General features: G+C 43.4%; 1 protein-coding gene across 10 annotated transcripts in view; it reads left to right on the top strand.

Annotated features, from left to right (window-relative positions):
* Nucleotides 1-19,375, top strand: part of PLEKHA7 (pleckstrin homology domain containing A7) — a 224,904-nt gene that overhangs the window by 150,426 nt on the left and 55,103 nt on the right. For all 10 annotated transcript variants that reach the window (XM_043580760.1, XM_043580758.1, XM_043580756.1 and 7 more), the window contains 3 exons: nt 220-292; nt 1,701-1,801; nt 9,268-9,443. In XM_043580760.1, the coding sequence (XP_043436695.1) occupies nt 220-292; nt 1,701-1,801; nt 9,268-9,443 (350 nt within the window). The remainder of the gene's footprint in view (nt 1-219; nt 293-1,700; nt 1,802-9,267; nt 9,444-19,375) is intronic.

Here is a 19,375-nt window from a genome sequence, read left to right as displayed (position 1 = left end):
AGGACATACATAAAACTTCCTTGGGATAAACCATCATTGAATCTAAATTTTCATGTCCTATAAAAAAATGGCCATGCAATAAAAATTCATTAATTCATTAATTTATTGGATGAAAGAGTGGATATGGGTAAGTCTTGGTTGCAGCATCATGTCGTGCATGATTGGGAAGGGGGAATAGTGTGCTCACATATTGTCTGAGTAGTTTTCTTTGCTTTGCAGGACAGTTCTGGGATGAGGCTGTGGAAAAGGAGGTGGTTTGTGCTTGCCGATTATTGCTTGTTTTACTATAAAGGTGAGCTGCAGCTCAGGCCACCAAGGGCTCTTTGTGCTGGAGGGGGTGGTGAGGTGATAACAGGTGGTTATGTTCTCAAATCCAGTGAGTGGACCAGTGGCCTGAGCTAATTTAGAACCTATTTACTTGCCCAAGTGTTCACTTTTACATATGTGGGTGGTTGGTCACTTCATTTTATACCAGTCCCTGCACTGGAAGTGCCATTTGTTGAGTTAAAATAAATAGGATCCAGTTTGTCTGCTACTTAGGGTCTCCAAGTCTGGAGTTGTCTTAGCTTCTACCCTTTTGAGGACATAGGTATACCTTTAACACAATCTGTAGAGGTGGGAAGAGATAAATCATTGTATTTTGTAACCTGCTGTCTGGATCTATCCCCTACTATATTTATATTGGATGGACAGCTGGTGAGTTGAGTTGACCACATGAACATTTATGGAGCCCCAGCACATAGAGTTAGGGGCTGTGCAATAGTGAGAAAGAAGTAAGGCTCGAAACATGGAGGAAGAGAGAGTTTACTTTTAACACAGACTAGTCTGTGTTAGGTGCTTTAGAAGGCATTCAGTGTGCTTAAGCAATTCAGGAGGAGCAAGAAATTCCATATTGGAGAATTTAAGGAGGGTTTTTAGAACAGATGGGATTTGAGTTGGGCTTGTAAAGATGGGTAGAGCTTTGCTTTTGAGTATGGGGGAGATGGACATTTCAAGGAGAGGAGACAAGTTGAATAAAGTTCTAGAAGCAGAAGAAGGTGGAATGACAGACCTGTGAGGCCCGAGTGAATTTTGCATGCAGGACATACTAGGAAAGAAGGCTCAGGATGTGAGTAAGGACCAAAATGCAAGAGGGCTGTGACACCAGGCAGAGGAAGTTGGGTTTCATTTTGCATCCAGTGAGCAGGCAGCAAGTGCTTTTGAATAGGAGAGCGACAGGACCAACTCTATCATTAGGAAGTTACCTCTATAATGAAGATGGTTTAGAAGAGGAAGAAAATAGATGTAGAAGGTTGGATGTTTTGCACGTGCTCTAACTTTGCCTGTGAGGTTTGCTCCTCACAGAAGGCCCTTCCCCATCCTTTAAAACACTTTAAATGTTGCCTTCTGAAGCCTTCTCCACTTCCCCAGACTGTGTGCCACTTCTGCCTCTGTGTTCCTACAGCATTTTGTAAACTATTGTATTTCAGGAGTTAGCAGGTGGTGCTGAGCACGTTTACATGCCTGCCTCTGCCTCTGTCTGTTTCACCTGTGTCGTTCCAGCATTAGCACAAAGGTCTCCAGGGGGCACCTGAGTGGACAGTCAGTAATTGCAGTAGTCCCGGGAAGACATTTGGAGTCCTGAACTGGGGCAGTGGGATGGGCCAACCCAAGGAAGGTGCCACAGCAGGTTATTCTGATGTGTTTTTTTCCATTCAAAGACAGCCGAGAAGAAGCTGTCCTTGGGAGCATCCCTCTGCCCAGCTATGTGATCTCGCCTGTGGCCCCTGAGGACCGTATAAGTCGCAAGTATTCCTTTAAGGTACTGCCCCTTCCCATCTAGTGCAGCAATTCCACTCTAAGAAACTTTGTGTTCCCAAAAATGGCTTCATAAAAGCAGTTGTTTTCTGTGGGGAGAAAGGAGAAGTTAAGAAGCTAGAGCACTTCAGGTGCATGTTAACAAAGTTATAAATTCTTTAAACAAGAATAGCATCACAAGTGCTTTCATTTGTATCTGAGCTTCTTGAGTCCCCCACCCTTGCTCAAGTGTTCAGACCCCTCTTTTCCTCTCACTACTAGTCCTGTGATTGCATATGGGTTCCTCCTCATGTGTTCTTATCACTGTAATAAGCCAGTCTAACTAGTATCCAGCCACTTAGTGCAAGTGATGGCCCCTCATAATGGACTTATGTCAATTATATTATGAAGACCTATATTCAGGGTCAGTGGCTCATGTTGAAGGGTTTTTGAGTTTGTCCACTTTATCTTGTTGAAAAGCAAGTAGAATCAAATTTGGTTTATTTTCTGGATCCTGGAAAAACCCCTCTGGATCCCAAGGGAAATCCCTTCAACAGTAGAGCCCCCTTTCTACTTTGTCACCATGCCATGTGGAGTGAGTGCGGCCATGATAATTGATGGCAGTCCTTTACACCCTCTAGCATCTTCAGAGCCAGGTGTGGAGGCTCCAGGAAGGTGGTTGTCAGGCCCAAATTTGGGGAATCCTGAGGCCATCTCCTTTAGCGACCTCCACACATTCCTTCACTGATGCTGTTTCTTGGGTCCTCCAGGGATGGTGAGGATGGGGGAGTGTTGAAGTTATACTTTACTGACAGCTGAGTGGAAGTCTCAGCACTGAAGCAGCAGCCTTTGGTGCTAGTAGCCACGGGGAACGCCCTCTCACACTGCTCAGGATGCAGGGCAATGATGAGCCTTTCAAGTGGGGTAGCGGCTCCTGCCCCCACTACTCATGTAGCTCAGCTATTCCCATGTTGAAGGTATAAGATGAGTACTAGATGGTGGGTACTAAAGCAGAGGTTGAACAGAGGTCAAGTTTGCCAGCCAGAGATAGTTGAAGGATCATGGAAAAGCACATGATAACACAGCCACTGTTCTCTGTAAGGGTTAAAGAAAGCATTGGTATATGGTATCTATGGTATTACTGGAAGGTGATAATCTGCATCAGTGTCTTGACTGGGAGTCCATTGTGGGGGTGGTGGTTGGAAAATCAGTCTCATCTTTTACCTTTCTTTTCTGGGCTGATGCTTCAGCTTTGTCCATTGCCAGGTTTGAGCTGTCCCTCTCTTTCCCTTGACTGTCACTATCCCTGATGACTCCAGAGTTGCTGTGGGTTGAAGCTCATTTAATGTTGTGGAGAGCCAATGGGCGAGGCCAGTATTATTAGCTTCATTTTATAGCTTAGGAACATGAGGATTAGAGTGCTTAAGAAACTTGCTCAAAGTTACAAAGCTGGGAGATGATGGTGACAGAACTTGAACATGAACTCTATTCTCTTTCAGAAGCATTGTAAAGGGAGGGAGGACAATTTCTTTTTCTTTCTCTCTGCTTTTCTTCCACGTCTGATTTTGGTCACCTCCTGCACACACATTGCAGGAGGTGGAAGGTGATTTGAACTAATGTTCATTGTTGTCATTTTAGGAATACTCTTCTCTTTAATAGTTCAGAAGCCTCTCCTGCTGATGACTGGCTTTGAAAACATTGTGTTCGGTGGGTTTCAGACTGGTCCTTTGCAGCCTAAAAGTCTTCCTCAGAAAGCCTTCCTTTCTGGGGTTCAGTGTTTTTGCTACTAGGCCAACAGTCAGGATAATGTATGTAATTTTTTAGGACAGCTTTTGAAATATGGTCAAAGTAACTGATTGTAACTATATATATTTCATCTTAACACTTCACTGGGAGGTGTGAAAACAGATTTAGAAAAACATCCTTAATGTGTCATAGATTCTTCTCTTTTTGAAAAAAAAAATTTCTTAGAAAGACTTCACCAAGAGTGTTCCCTAAATCTTTTGTCTCAGAGATAGAAGGCATGCGTGTGTTTGGTCGGGGGTGGGGTGGGATTTCCCTGTTGTGGGGATCCTCAGGGTCTGAGAGCAGAGAAAAGCTACTGCAGACAAGTCTAGTGGTTTTCAGCTGGTTCTCCACAGAGGGTTGTGGTTTCCTTCGTGTGGAAGAGTTCCCTTTCCTTTGGGTTGAAGCATTGTTCTTTTAGGGGCCAGAAAGTGGACCTCTTGGGCAGTACAGCATCCATGTTACTGGGCATACTGAAGAATGCATAGTGTTTTGTGCTCTGGGCCTTACACCTGTCTCTGATGTGAGTTCTTTCCAGATCTGAAATTCTCTGACTGTTGCTAGGGCACCTTGCTTGAGATTGTTGAGAGTATCTGTAATGGTAGATAGGCACCGCCAGAAAGGTTATATGGACCTTTCCTTGTCTTTCTTTTTCGACTGTGCCTGCAGCCTGGCAGCCCCTGTGCATTACCAGGAAGGCTGGTGCTAGATGGACACAGGCCTTTTATGCTCTGTTAGCTCACCTGGGGCTCCTCCTCAAACAGCTCCTATTGGATGTACAGCCACCCTTCACCTCCTAGTCACCTCTGAGCAGCCTTGCCCCTCGGATCCAGGATCTGGAGCAAAAAACATCCCTGTGCAGCCAAGGGTCCAAGGATTTTCAATGGGGAGAAAAGCCTTTATTACTCCCTTTGAGCCATTCTTCCTCCCTCAAGACCAAGGTTTCCTGACCTGAGCTCCACAGACCCCCAAGGGTCAATGGATAAATCACATCTTTTTTTTTTTTAACCTACAATGTTTTCTTTGATTAAGAAAGCAGGCAACAACAGGTATCCATAGCATCTGTGCCTTGGTCACCCTAGTAACCAGAGAGATCTTCATATCACATTACAACTGTTGTAAATATCTTGAAATAGCATTATGCTCATTGCCACTTTGAAATGACAATAATTGTTACTACATTTCTTATATAATGAATTATTAAAGAAGCACCTATATCACTATACCACATTTAAGAAAATTTTGGTAACTGTATTTCAGTATAGCATATTTGTTTTACTTGAATACTTAGAAACATTCTGAGAAGGGTTCTTAGGATTTCTGAAACTGTCCAAAGGGTTCATGCCCCCCAAAAGATTAAGACCCCTGCTTTAGTTTCTGGCTAAAGGCCAGCCAAGATGTGGTTTTTCACTTATTTATATTCACCCAACTTTCACTGAACTCCACTGTTCTACCTGGTAGGATATAGATGCTAGGGATAGAACAATGAGAAGGACAAAGTTCTTGCCTTCGTGGAGCTTATATTCTAATTTTTTTAAATGTTTATTTCTGAGAGAGAGAGAGAAAGAGAGAGAGAGAGAGAGAGAATGATCAGGGGAGGGGCAGAGAGGGAGGGAGACACAGAATCCGAAGCAGGCTCCAGGCTTTGTCTGAGCTGTTAGCCCAGAGCCTGACACGGGGCTCCAACTGGTAAACTGTGAGATCTTGACCTGAGGGCAGAGTTAGGACAGAAAAGGGTCTTTCAAAGTTTCTAGAAAATTCATTCAGTCAGTCACCTTAGATTACTCAAGTGACTAGTCCTATAATAACATCAATGAACATCTTTTGAGCCTTAAAAATGGTAGGCTGTGCTGTAAGTTCCAGATGTGCATTATCTCATTTAGTGCTCACACAGCCTTAAAAGGTAAGTACCATCATCACCCACCCATTTTAAAGATGAGGAAATGGAGCCCTGGAGAGATTGAGCAGCTTGCCCAAGGTTGCTCTGGGGTAAGAAGCCAGGCCCACCACGCACGTCAGCCTAACTCCAGGGCCTGAGCTCTTACCCAGTTCACTGTGCTGCTCATAGCCCAAAGGTTGGGCACCAGGAGTTCCTTCTTAATGTCAATAAATGTGCACCACAGTCTGCGTAAGTCCGAAACCTGACAGTCTTATCCTTGACAGTTGCGGTTCTCAGCTCTCCTGTCCAGTTCATCACCAGGTCCTGCCGATATTACCTGCTAGTTTTGTCCAGACACTGGGTGCTCCTCTCCTTCTCAGCCCCCACCACCATCTCTCACCTATACTTCTGTAGTGGTGTCCTGCCCCCTATCCCCTCATCTGCCCCAGCTCAACTCTGACCTCTTCAGACTGCAGCCAGAGTGGTTTTTCCAGACAAAAATCTGATATTGCCACTCCCCAGCTCGAACTCTTTAATTGCTTCTCCTTTTTTTTTTTTTTTTTTAATTTTTTTTTTTTCAACGTTTTTTATTTTTGGGACAGAGAGAGACAGAGCATGAACAGGGGAGGGGCAGAGAGAGAGGGAGACACAGAATCGGAAACAGGCTCCAGGCTCCGAGCCATCAGCCCAGAGCCTGACGCGGGGCTCGAACTCACGGACCGCGAGATCGTGACCTGGCTGAAGTCGGACGCTTAACCGACTGCGCCACCCAGGCGCCCCTTTAATTGCTTCTCCTTGTTCTTGAAAATGAGACAAAACCCTAACGTGACCACGTGGCCCCGGTCACCTGGCCCTGCCAGCTCCAGTGGCCTCATTTCATCCTGCTCTCTCCTTTTCTCTGTGCCAGGCATGCCGGCCTCATCCTTGAATATATCATACTCTTGTCTGTCTTGGGGTCCCACACATCCCACTGCACTACTTTTACTAACATATCTGCCCTCTATGTAGAAGGAAGCTTAAATGTCACTTCCATAGGTAATTCCTTCTCCAGGTCAGGCCAGGTTCCCCTGATGTCCTCTCTCATAGCATCCTGAACTTCTTGACGATGCTTATAACAATTGTAGTTATTTGTCCGTAGTCTTTCTCTTCTTATGTGATTGTAAACTGTCTTGACGTTGATTAAGGCTGTTGCTTCAATTTCTGGTACAGTACCTTTCACATAAATAATCAATGATAAATTATTGTTGAATGAATTAGTTAGAGAATGAGTCAGTTGATGGGCCCTGGCCTTTGGAGTGCTCCTACATTTCCTCACCTAGGCCTCTATGTTCTAAAGGCTGATGCTGGGGGCTTGGAGTGTGAGCATTCTAGCTTTTATCTCTAGTGCCGGATCAAGACCAAGGTCCTAAGGGCCAGGAGAACAGTCCTATCCCAGGGGGATTAAGTTTTTGAGGTAAAATCGTCCTTGTATACATCTCTATTTCCTTTAGCTATAGCCTGAAGTTTTCCATTCGGTCATGCAAAGTTGCCTAATAGGACTGTGGTTTGGAAAGTGAAGAGCAGAGGGGAAGGGAACATCTTTGAGATAAGACTAGGAAGGGGTGAGGAGGCTTCTCATCATCTTGGTTTTGGCATCTTCCTCTGGCTCAGGGCACTTTGGACTTGGGTCACGTGGCCAACTCCCTGCACTTCTCACTTTTGCAGTAAATACATCGTTTATGCCCAATCACAGGCAGAATGTGGCTAAGAACCTGTTGGTTAGAACCAAGAGCAGCTGGATACAGCACATATTGGCAGTTTGACTAGTGACTGAGGTTGTTTGTGATCATGTTAGCTCCTCTGTAATGCTGGATCTAACTCCGAAGGTCCATTTGTGAACACACACGCCAAGTCCCCCTGTTTGAAGGGTGTCCCGTGTTGATTTCCTAGACAAGGCTGGCTCCACAAACACTAGTATAGCAGGAACATGCTCTATCTATCATACCATTGAGGGCTAGCTATGCTTGTAAGTGGCCTTGTGTCTGGTGGGGTGGGTGCCTGTCCCACCTGTGACTGGGCAGAAAGTCTGGGAGGAGGTATCAGAGATCTTATGGGGTCATTGCATGGGGGAGCTTTTCCAAGAATTTCTGCTGATTGACAGACACAACAAGTTCCTTCTCATTCTGTTCTCACTGCCACGTGTCCACCTGCTAAAACAGGAGGAATCTGGGACAGTGGATAATCCCTTAAACATGCAAGGAAGGAAATCAGGTTTGCTTTGGTCACTGTAGGGACCCTTACCTGCAGGCTAAGTTTGCCTGTACTCTCTTAGAACTAGCTAGCTAGATTCAAGTATGTCAATATTAGTAGCAGATCCATAATTAATATGCATTTTGGACCTAGATGTTAGGGTGGGTCACAGAAGCAAATGTCGACAGTTTATCAGAGAGTTTTCATCTGTGACCATTAGTGGTTCTAGAAGCATGTCATTTTTCAGCTCCTAATTGGTTCTTTCATTTTGTTTTCTCTGGCTTATCCTTTCATGGGGTCTGCCTTTCTTTCTGGATCCACATTTTTGGACCAGTGATCTGTGTAATCATGCTAATATCTGGTCAGGACCTAGGAGCATTATGTAGAGAAGCTTGGGCTTGGAGTCAGATAGACTTATGTATAAATCCTGGTTCCAACTCTTCGTTTATTCCACAAACAATTATTAAGTACCTACTAGGTGCCAGGCACTGTTCCTGGGGATACCGTAGTGACAGACAAAGTCCTTGCTGTAATGGAGTTTATATTCTGGAGGGAAGAGACAGATGATAAACAAACTAGTGTATAAAATAAATGATGCTAGGTAATATTAAATACTCTGAGGAATCCATTACTGGGCACGGAGATCTGGGAAAGTTACTTAACATCTCAGACCTTCATCTGCCACATTTGTAAAATACAAATTCTGTCACTACCTCTCAGAGCTATTGGAATTAAAATGAGATTAAAGTCCTGGAAGTAACCAGGAGACACATAACAGGCACTGATCAGATTTGCTGATCTTCCTCTATTTTTTTTTTTTTTTGGTCTTCCTTTTTATACCATCTTCCTATGTAGATTTGATGAGGTTTTTCATTACAACTTTAAGACAGGCCCCTACTTATCAGAACACAGTGGGGAGAAACTGGTGTTTCCTCTTGTTTGTACCCATCCTGGTTACTTTTCAGTGATCATTTCCATTACCTCTTCACGGACTCTTTGCAAGGATACATGTGAAAGCACTTTGAGGCTTCCTAGCACATAGTAGGTGTGCAAGGATTTTCAGTCAAATGTTAGCTCTGTCAAACTTTGTAGTGCCTCTCTGGAGAGCCAGAAGAGCAGCAGTGTTGATGGGCACTCATCACATGTCATGCCTGAGTGGTGAGGCACAGTGAATATCTGCACCAAGCCACTTGCTGTTATTGCTAATTTTTGGCTCAATTCCAGTAATTGCATGCTTCAGAAGAGCCAAGACAAGGATTCCAGAGAGTCTGCTTCTACAGAATGAGGGTTTTGAAAAACTGTTTCTCACATAAGCCTTGACTGTGTGGCCCTCCCTAAGCAGGAGTAAGATAAGTAAGAATAGGTGCAGCTGCCTGGCTTTGACCATGGGGACTAGACACAGCTATCACTGGGTCTGACTGTACCAGGAAAGGGGAATCCAGCTGTGATGTTTTCTAGGTGTGGGAACAAGCTGGGTGGTACTTGGGCTTTTAATATGGAAGAGGGAAGAACATGGCCAGAGTGTCTTCTTATTTTTGCTCCCAGAAGTGAAATGTGCACTGACCTCTCTGACCTTTATTTCTGCCTCATGTTTACAGGCTGTGCACACGGGGATGCGAGCACTCATCTATAATAGCTCCACAGGGGGTTCTCAGGCCGAGCAGTCAGGCATGAGGACCTACTACTTCAGTGCCGACACCCAGGAGGACATGAACGCTTGGGTCCGGGCCATGAACCAGGCCGCACAGGTGCTGTCTCGATCATCACTAAAGAGGTCAGTCCCAGTGGAGGGTCCCTGTCAGAGCACTTCTCACACTAGGATGGGGATCCAGATAAGAACTCTTAGGTGCCCCCAAATTCCACCATTCATTCACTTGTATTAAGCCCTGCCCTTTCTTTGAAGTCCTATTTAACAATGAATTCTGTTGGAAAGATAATGCATACATGGTAAGGTCTCGCAGAAGTTATCTGGACCTCTCTTTGTTGAGCAGAGAAATGCCAAGGCCTGGGGGTGGGAAGTGACTGCTTGGGATATGGAGCCTTGGAACCTGGTGTGTGTGTATTTCTCATTTTTCCTTCTCTGATGTGTGGTGAGTTGGACAGCCTTGGGGCACCAGATTGGGAAAGGGAGAGACAGACAAGAAAGACCTTACAAACTGAAAATGTGCCAAAGGCACCATGTTGCTGAGGCTAGCTGGGAAGCTATTGTCCAGTCACCCCTTTCCTCAAGTGGACAAACCAAGGGTACAATCAGGGATCTTGAAATTCCTGAGTCTTTTGGCTGTGGGTGATTCCCTGAGAGAAAGCACAGGAGGACTATGAGTGGAGTCAGGGGCTCAGAGAAATAAGGTAACCCTAGAAAAGTCAGGATGTGCCCTTAGCGAGTCCTCATCTGACATGGGCCCATTTTTTTTCTTTTTTTCTTTTTTAATGTTTGTTTATTTTTGAGAAAGAATATGAGCGGTGGAAGGGCAGAGAGAGGGAATGAAAGGGTCTGAAATGGGCTCCATGCTGACAGCACAGATCCCAATGTGGGGCTCAAACTCACAAACTGCAAGATCATGACCTCAGCCGAAATTGGATGTCTAGCCGACTGAGCCACTCATGTGCCCCCCATTTTCCACTATCTGAACATGTTGCTGTGTTCAGAGGCCTCTTTGAGTATGGTCTTTCAGTGAGGCCTCAAAAGAAAAGGTTATTCTCCGGCAACCTAAAGGTGGGATTTTTTTCAGTGACTGTAAATGGATTTCACATGGTGTGTTATAGCTTGTCAACCTTTTCCAACTCACGTGTATGTGACTTTTGGTATTAGTGGTACTTCCTAGCTTCATGCCGTCTTTCTTGAAGCAAACAGAGAGTGTAGTGTGACCTCCTTCAAGGGGCCAGCCTGGGGTCTGGCCCTACTCTTGAAGCTTCCATAATACCTCAGTCAAGCATTTCCCATGCTGTTTTTTTTTTTTCCCACCTTCTGTATACTTCTCAGTATCCTAGACTTCAGGGAGAGATTGGCTTTGTATCTTCTGCACACTTGACACAGAGTAAGCCGTTAAATGTCTGTTGAGTGAATAAGCGAGTGAAAGAATGAATGAATGTGTTAGATAGGACAGGAAGAATGACTATGCTGGAAGTTCCCACATAGACCCTGAATCAGTAACTGTAGGTGTTCAGTCAAATCTGACTCTACCTCCTAGCATTGTCATGCAGCCTGCATTTGTCTGTTGTGTCCATGATGATGATGTGAAAGCATCTGCCATTAGCCTGTGGGCACTCTGTTTAGAGTGACATCGGTATTTCTTTTTAGTTTTTTCCAGTTTTTTTTTTTCTTAAGTTTTATTTATTTATTTTGAGAGAGAGACAGAGCGAGTAGGGGAGGGGCAGAGAGGGAGGGAGACACAGAATCCTAAGTAGGCTCTGCACTGTCAGCATGAAGCCCAGTGCGGGGCTTGAACTCAAGAACTGTGAGATCATGACCTGAGCCGAAACCAGGAGCCAGATGCTTAACCAACTGAGCCACCCAGGTGCCCCAACATTGGTATTTCTTTGATACGTCTTATTCCTAGTGCATATGCTGGTTCCTAATGCTGTTTCTTAGTTTTTGTTTTTCATCCTTAAAAAAACCATAAATGTATGTATGTATATACATATACATATATGTATGTATATACACACATTTTAAATAAAATTATACAATAAATGACATTTTTATTATAAAAAAATGCAAAGAGTAAAGACAAAATGTCCTTAATCACCTTCCTAGGGTAATCTCTATTATCAGGTTAATGGGCATCCTTTTTAACTTCACTTAGATTCATTTATATACATATGTGCACTTAAAGAAGTATGTATTTCTTTTGTGTTTTTTTAAAGCATGAATGATAACATCTTGAAAATCTTTGTCAGTGTATGTGGATCAGCTTTACTTTGGACTGTTGTATATGGTGTTTTATAAGACCATAATGCTCCAAACCTTAATGGTTTATTTTTTCTCATCTTTTACTATTATAAATAGGCCTGCAATGAAAAACCTTCTACAAGCGTCTGCATATGTGAGTCTTTCAAATTGCTGGGTCAAAATACAATGTATTTTTAATTTTAATTGATACACCAAGATGCAGTTTAAAGAAAGCTGTATATCCACTACCCACATCTTTGCCAGTAGTTGATATTATCAAGATTTAAAATATTTTGCTGAGCTGCTGTGTAGTTAAATAGTATTTCAGTGTTATGTCTCCACGATGCTGGGGATCTTTTCTGTTTTTTGGCTACTTGTATTTCCCCTCCACTGAACTGCCTCTATCTTTCCTCTGCCCATTTTTCTGCTGAGTTGTTTGCCTTCTCTTGGTGCTTCCTTCCCTGTGTGCTGTGAGATCTCCTCAGGTTAGGATGTGGCTTAGTCCCTTGCAGAGGTTGCTTGCAGGCTGTCCACTCTTGTGGTTAACGGAACAGGATGCTGTTTGCCAGTCTTTAATATTCTGGCCTTTTTCCTGTTCTCTTTGATTTCTCAGACATCACCTGAGAGATTTCCTGAGCCTGTTTCTGAGTTCCCTGAGGCCCTGGGGTCCTGATGGCTGGGTCTTTCCCATCTTCTTCTCCATCTTGGACTTTTAGTCTCTTTTAACTAAGGTTGTTTTCTTTTTCATGAAGAAGATCATTCTTCTTGATGAAGTTATGGAACTCAATCTAGAAGTTAAAGAATTTGCCTTTATTTATACTACATCATCTACCCCAGGCAGAGATACTTACATCTAATCATATTCTTTTAAAGCCCTCCCCTTCTTCATTTTAATTCTTTTTTTTTTTTTTTGGTATGATCTTATTTATTTATTTATTTATTTATTTATTTATTTATTTTTAAAATTTACATCCAAGTTAGCATATAGTGCAATAATGATTTCAGGAGTAGAATCCAGTGATTCATCCCCTACATATAACACCCAGTGCTCATCCCAACAAGTGTCTTGCTTAATGCCCCTTGCCCATTTAGCCATCCCCCCATCCACAATCCCTGCAGCAACCCTCAGTTTGTTCTCTGTATTTAAGAGTCTCCTATGTTTTGTCTCCCTTCCTGTTTTTATTTTTGCTTCCCTTCCCTTATGTTCATCTGTTTTGTATCTTAAATTCCACATATGAGTGAAGTCATATATTTGTCTTTCTCTAATTTCACTTAGCATAACACACTCTAGTCCCATCCATGTTGTTGCAAATGGCAAGATTTCATTCTTTTTGAATGCCGAGTAATACTCCATTGCATATATAAACCACATCTTTATCCATTCATCTGTTGATGGACATTTGGGCTCTTTCCATACTTTGGCTATTGTCGGTAGTGTTGCTATAAACATTGGGGTGCATGGGCCCCTTCAAAACAGCACACCTGTATCCTTTGGATAAATACCTAGTAGTCCAATTGCTGGGTTGAGGGTAATTATACTTTTAATATTTTGAGGAACCTCCATACTGTTTTCCAGAGTGAATGCACCAAGTTGCATTCCCACTGGCATGCAAAAGAGTTCCTCTTTCTCTGCATCCTTGCCAACATCTGTCGTTGCCTGAGTTCTTAATTTTAGCCATTCTGACTGGTGTGAGGTGGTATTTCATTGTGGTTTTGATTTGTATTTCCCTGATGATGAGTGATGTTGAGCATCTTCTTATGTGTCTGTTAGCCATCTAGATGTCTTCTTTGGAAAAGTGTCTATTCATGTCTTCTGCCCATTTCTTCACTGGATTATTTGTTTTTTGGGTGCTGAGTTTGATAAGTTCTTTATAGATTTTGGATACTAACCCTTTATTGATATGTTGTTTGTAAATATCTTCTCCCATTCTGTTGGTTGCCTTTGAGTTTTGCTGATTGTTTCCTTTGCTGTGCAGAAGCTTTTTATCTTGATGAGGTCCCAATAGTTCTTTTTTGCTTTTGTTTCCCTTACCTCTGGAGACATGTTGAGTAAGAAGTTGCTGCGGCCGAGGTCAAAGAGGTTGTTGCCTGATTTTTCCTCTAGGATTTTGATAGCTTCCTATCTTATGTTTAGGTCTTTCATACCTTTTGAGTTTGTTTTTGTGTATGGTGAAGAAAGTGGTCCAGGTTAATTTTTCTACATGTCGCTGTCCAGTTTTCCCAGCACCACTTGCTGAAGGGACTCTATTCCATTGGATATTCTTCCCTGCTTTGTCAAAGATTAGTTGGCTATACATTTGTGGGTCCATTTCTGGGTTCTCTATTCTGTTCCATTGATCTAAGTGTCTTTTTTGGTGACAGTACCATATTGTGTTGATGATTATAGCTTTGTAATGTCTTTAAGTCCAGAATTGTGATTCCAGGAGAGAGAGAATCTTGGGCAGGGTTCACGCCCACCACAGAGCCTGATGTGGTGGATCTTGTGATGAGCTTGATCTTATAACTGTGAGATCATGACCTGACTCGAAATCAAGAGTTAGACACTTAAATGACTGAGCCACCCAAGTGCCCCTCATTTTAATTTTAAGAAGAAGAAAAAGTTTGTTTTTGTTTTGCTTTAAATAAACCATCTTCAGCTCCTTCCAGACTCTGCCCTTTTTGCCATCATTCCTGTGGGCCCATTCCACTATAGATCTGTGCTTGATTTTTGTGCGCCAGCTTCCATTTCTTGTGCATGTCCTTTTATAACTTGAGCTCTGAGAGATGCCTGTGTTGTTATACTGGCTTCTTTATTATTAAAAAAAATTTTTTTTAATGTTTATTTTTGAGGGGGGTGAGGGGTATAAAGAGAAAGACGCAGAATCTGAAGCAGGCTCCAGGCTCTTAGCTGTTAGCACAGAGCCTGATGGCAGGGGTCGAACGCACAAACCGTGTGATCATGACCTGAGCTGAAGTCAAACGTTTAGCTGACTGAGCCACCCAGGCACCCCTGTACTGGCTTCTTTAGACCAGCAATGGCAAATGAGTTCTTTCTTGTGTTCCATCTTTGTTCAGTTCATCAAGACTGATTAGGGCACTGGGTCAAAGATAACCTGAGAATGAAACCAAGTTTAACAGGAAGAAGTGTTGTGATTGAAAAGTGATGTCTTGCTTGAACCATTCAGGATTAATTTGCTACCTGAGATTTGGCCTTTTTTTTTTTTTTTAACTTTTTCCTACCTAAAGATTTTATAATTAACTATCAGATTCTGGTTTGTGAGGGGCTCCATCCTTTATCTGTTGGGCTGCCTTCCTTCCCTTTTAGGGTCTCAGGTCATTGTATTGTCCCTAGTTTTTCTCTGAACTTGTAACATTTTTCTTATTCTCTTAATAAACTCTTAAAATCCCATAATCATGTTTGCCTAAGTTTCCTTCCTTAAAAAACAAAACAAGCCAAAAAATTTGTCCTACCTTCTGAGTCAGAATAAAGGCAGAATAATATTTCCTCTTAACTTTCTGAGAGATTATCAGCTAAGCAAATCCAGACTCACTAAATGTTCTTTCCCCAGAATAAGATGTTCAGACATTTGGTTAGTTAGAATTATTCATTAGGCAGTACTTAATCTTCCTTTTCCTTCAGTTTTGTGATCTGCACTGGAAAATCTCCATCTGTGTTAAGTGAGGGGCCCCGGTGGTCGTGTAACGGTCTTGGTCTCTCCCCAACTTGATTCTCATCAGATGCTTCTGTCATTATCCATATAGGCAGATGCTTACATATGTGGTATGGTAGGACTCCTGATTGCAGGCAGCAGAAAATGCAGACAAATTTACCTTAGAAAGGGAGGAATTCGTTGGTTGCTTCACTGAAAAGTTCAGGATAGATCTAGCTTTAGAAATGCTGGGTTCAAGGCTCAGACAGTATCATTACAAGTCATTCTCTCAGGCTCTGAGGTCTGGCCACCCTTGGGTTGGATTCATTCTTCAGCTCCATGTGGAGGTTCCTGGCAGATCTAAGAAAGATCTGGTGGCAAAATAGCTGCAGTAGCCCTGGACTCCTGTCGTCTGGCTGAAGAAAGTCCAGCAGGAAAGAGCCAGAGTGTTGTCCAGAAACTCTTGTCCAGAGAGAGGCATTCTGATTAGACAGGCTTAGATAATATTTGAACCTTAAATCATGTACTGTGGCCAGGGAATATACATGCTGATTGGCACCGATCCAGGATACATTCTTCACTTCTGAGAACCAGGCCACAGGGACTGCGGGCAAGGTAAGGGTGGATATCCAAGAAATGTTAGGGCTATGGGCAGAGGAAGGAGAAATGACCCATTGGAATGGGATAAAGGTGGTGCAAGCAACTAATATCCAGGCCAGCTGATTGATTCACCCCCTCACTTCCTACTGTATTGATTTCTTTTACCTTATGTTCTCCTCCCAGAGCTTAGTGTCTGAAGTCAGATAGACATGGGTTCAAATCCTATCTCTACTACTTTCTAGCTGTGTCACTTGTACAGATTGAGAATGCTTTTTAAACTTTTTCTTAACATTTATTTTTGAGAGACAGAGCATAAGTGGGGGAGGGACAGAGAGAGAGAGAGAGACAGAATCTAAAACAGGCTCCGAGCTGTCAGCACAGAGTTTGATGTGGGGCTCGAACCCACAGAACATGAGATCATGACCTGAGCTGAAGTCAGACACTTAATTGACTGAGCCATCCAGGTGCCCTGGGAATGCTTTTTAAACATCAGTTCAGTGGGTGGTGGGTATTGAGGAGGGCACCTTTTGGGATGAGCACTGGGTGTTGTATGGAAACCAATTTGACAATAAATTTCATATGTTGAAAAAAAAATAAACCTCAGTTCATAGGGCTATTACAAGTGTTAAGTTAAATAAGTGAATGTATAACGTGCTTACTTAATAGGATGCCTAAGATACTTTGTATTGGGTATGCTGCCTTCCATAGGGTTTGGTTTGACAATGTCATTGGCCCTTTTTTCTTTACAACCACCCAGTTTCATCAACCATGCCCTTGATGATGAGTGTTCTGTGAGCAAAATGCACTCTTCCTTGTCAGGATGTGCTCATTCCCTAGCAGGGTCATGGTGGTTCTGCTCTGCTCAGGCTCCTGCAGCACCATCCCTCCACCTGCCTTTCACCTCCTTCCTCCTCCAGCCTCTTCCTACATTATTACTCTGACCCAGGAGCAGAGTTGAGCACCCTCGCTTCAACTCCTTTCTTTATCCTTTTGTTTCCTACACAGGCTTCAGAGATCTTTGATAGAAATGCATTCATGTATTCTTTTTTTTTTTTTTAACGTTTATTCATTTTTTGAGAGACATAGCGTGAATGGTGGGGGGGGGGGGGGCAGAGAGAGAGGGAGGCGTAGAATCCAAAGCAAGCTTCAGGCTCAACTGACAGCACAGAGCCTGACACGGGGCTCAAACTCACCAACCATGATATCATGACCTGAGCCAAAGTTGGACGCTTAATCGACTGAGCTACCCAGGTGCCCGATCATTCATGTGTTCTTAAGATCCCATCCCATACACTATAAGGGGCACCAAGCAGTGCTGCCCAATCCTGCTCTCTATCTCCTTCTGTTCATAATTTCTACCCTCCATTTCCATGTTCTCCCACTTGCCAGACTTTGGACTGGTTTTTGATTCCCTACAGCCTCCTTGAAATCTGTCTTCCCAACTCTGCCATTGGACTGCTTTTTGTCTGTTGTCTAAGAATGTCTTGTCCTCTCCAATAAGCTAAAACACTAAGCAAGCAAGAGGTCAGCTTGCTTTCACAGCTCACAAAACTGACAAGCAGCTCAAATAGGAGGGCCTATCAGAAGACAACTTATCTCTTTTCTCAGTTTCCAAATTTCTCTGGTCTCTGTGTAACTGGTAATACTGTCTTTGGACTGTAGGAATTTAAATTTTTTTTTCAACGTTTTTATTTATTTTTGGGACAGAGAGAGAGAGAGCATGAACGGGGGAGGGGCAGAGAGAGAGGGAGACACAGAATCGGAAACAGGCTCCAGGCTCCGAGCCATCAGCCCAGAGCCTGACACGGGGCTCGAACTCACGGACCGCGAGATCGTGACCTGGCTGAAGTCGGATGCTTAACCGACTGCGCCACCCAGGCGCCCCTAGGAATTTATTGTCTAATCACCTTTGGAGTAAAAACCATTTTCCTTAGGGCATTTGAGCACTGTATGGGTCTAGTCCCTATTACACCTTTGGGCTCATGTCTCACCATTCCCCATTCTCTATGCCCCAGCCATACTGAACTTCTTCAACTGGGTGCATTTGTACTCATGCATTCATCTATTTAGTCTTTTATTCTACAAGTATTTATTGAGGGCATACTGTGCAGCAGATACTGTTAAAGATGCTGTGTTCAAAGAAAGAGGCAAAGTCCCATGCATTCTTGGGTAGGAGAGGTGGACATAGACCATAAACAGGTAAACAACAAGACAATTTTCTATCATGATCTATGCATGAAGGCAGTAAAATAGGGTGATGGGATAGGAGGGGAGAGGGGGCAGAGAGTAGCCACTTTTGTTTGGATGGTCAGGGAAGGCCTCTGTGGGAAGTATATGGAAGTGAGGCCTGATTGATATATGAAAGTTAAGGATGCAAAACTGAGGTGGAGTGCTTAAAACAGAAGGAATGGGCCCTTACAAACACCTTGTGGCAAGAAGGAGCTTGGTTTGTTGGAGAAACAGAAAGCTAGGGAGTGTGGCTGAATCTAAGGGAGCGAGGGGGAGAGTAGACTGTGATGGGATCCAGGTGAGAGATGGAGGTCCATCTCATGAGGCACCAGGATCCATCTGGGCCTTGCTCATCTGCCTCTCCAGTCCTCACCCTTACTAGGAGAACTTCAGCACATACTTCAAGCCTTAGCCTAAATATTCCTTGACCCTTCAGTGTGTTAGATACCCCAGTTTGTAGAACTGTGTCATTCCTTTTGCGTAGGACTTTCATGTTCAAGCTATGTTGGCATGCTTTTTCTTTTTTTTTTTTTTAAATGTTTTATTTATTTTTGAGACAGAGAGAGCCAGAGCATGAGCAGGGGAGGGGCAGAGAGAGAAGGAAACAGAGAATCTGAAGCAGGCTCCAGGCTCTGAGCTGTCAGCACAGAGCCCGACGCGGGGCTTGAACTCACAAACTGCAAGATCAAGGCATGCTTTTTCATTGTCACCCCTACTAGTCTGTAAGATTCTTGAAAATGGAACATAGTAAGCAGTTCGTTAATGAATGGGTGCACGGATGTTTAGCTGGCTGGGCAGGTGGGTGGAAGGATGGATGGATGAACAAAACAGTTACAAAAACTCTACCTGTAAATTGTTCAAATAAAGATTTGGGATGTCAGGGGGGAGTCAGACAACTGTTGTGGGATTGGTGTGTGGGGAACCAGCCTGCTCAGAAATAGCCCATACATTGCTGGCTGTTTGTAGTCTCTTCATAGAACTAAATATTTGGCTTTACAAACGCTGATCACTTTGAGTTAAGCGTAGCAGGAACACCTAAGATTGGACAAGCCCCTTGGATCCTGAGCAGAAGTCATTTGTGGACACGTTTTCAGTCAGGTGCAGGGCTTTGGGGTCAGATCAGATGGGATTTAATCCTGTGTATGTCACTGGTTGCATGATTCAAGGCAAGTTGGTTAACCTCTTTCAGCTTCACTTTTATTACCTGTAATGAGAGAATAATAATATCCCTAGCCTTGGAGGATTTTACAATGACAAGAAGAGGTAATCTATTTAATTTGCTTAGCTCAGGGGTTTGCATTTAGTTAGTGCTCAGTGATCACTGTTACTGCCATCATTCCTATTCTTCAGTAGAGA

The sequence above is a fragment of the Prionailurus bengalensis genome, chromosome D1 (genome assembly GCF_016509475.1).
Source record: "Prionailurus bengalensis isolate Pbe53 chromosome D1, Fcat_Pben_1.1_paternal_pri, whole genome shotgun sequence".
NCBI lineage: Eukaryota > Metazoa > Chordata > Mammalia > Carnivora > Felidae > Prionailurus > Prionailurus bengalensis.
Note: the sequence above shows the minus strand (reverse complement) of the source record. Positions and strands in the feature narration are given on the sequence as shown.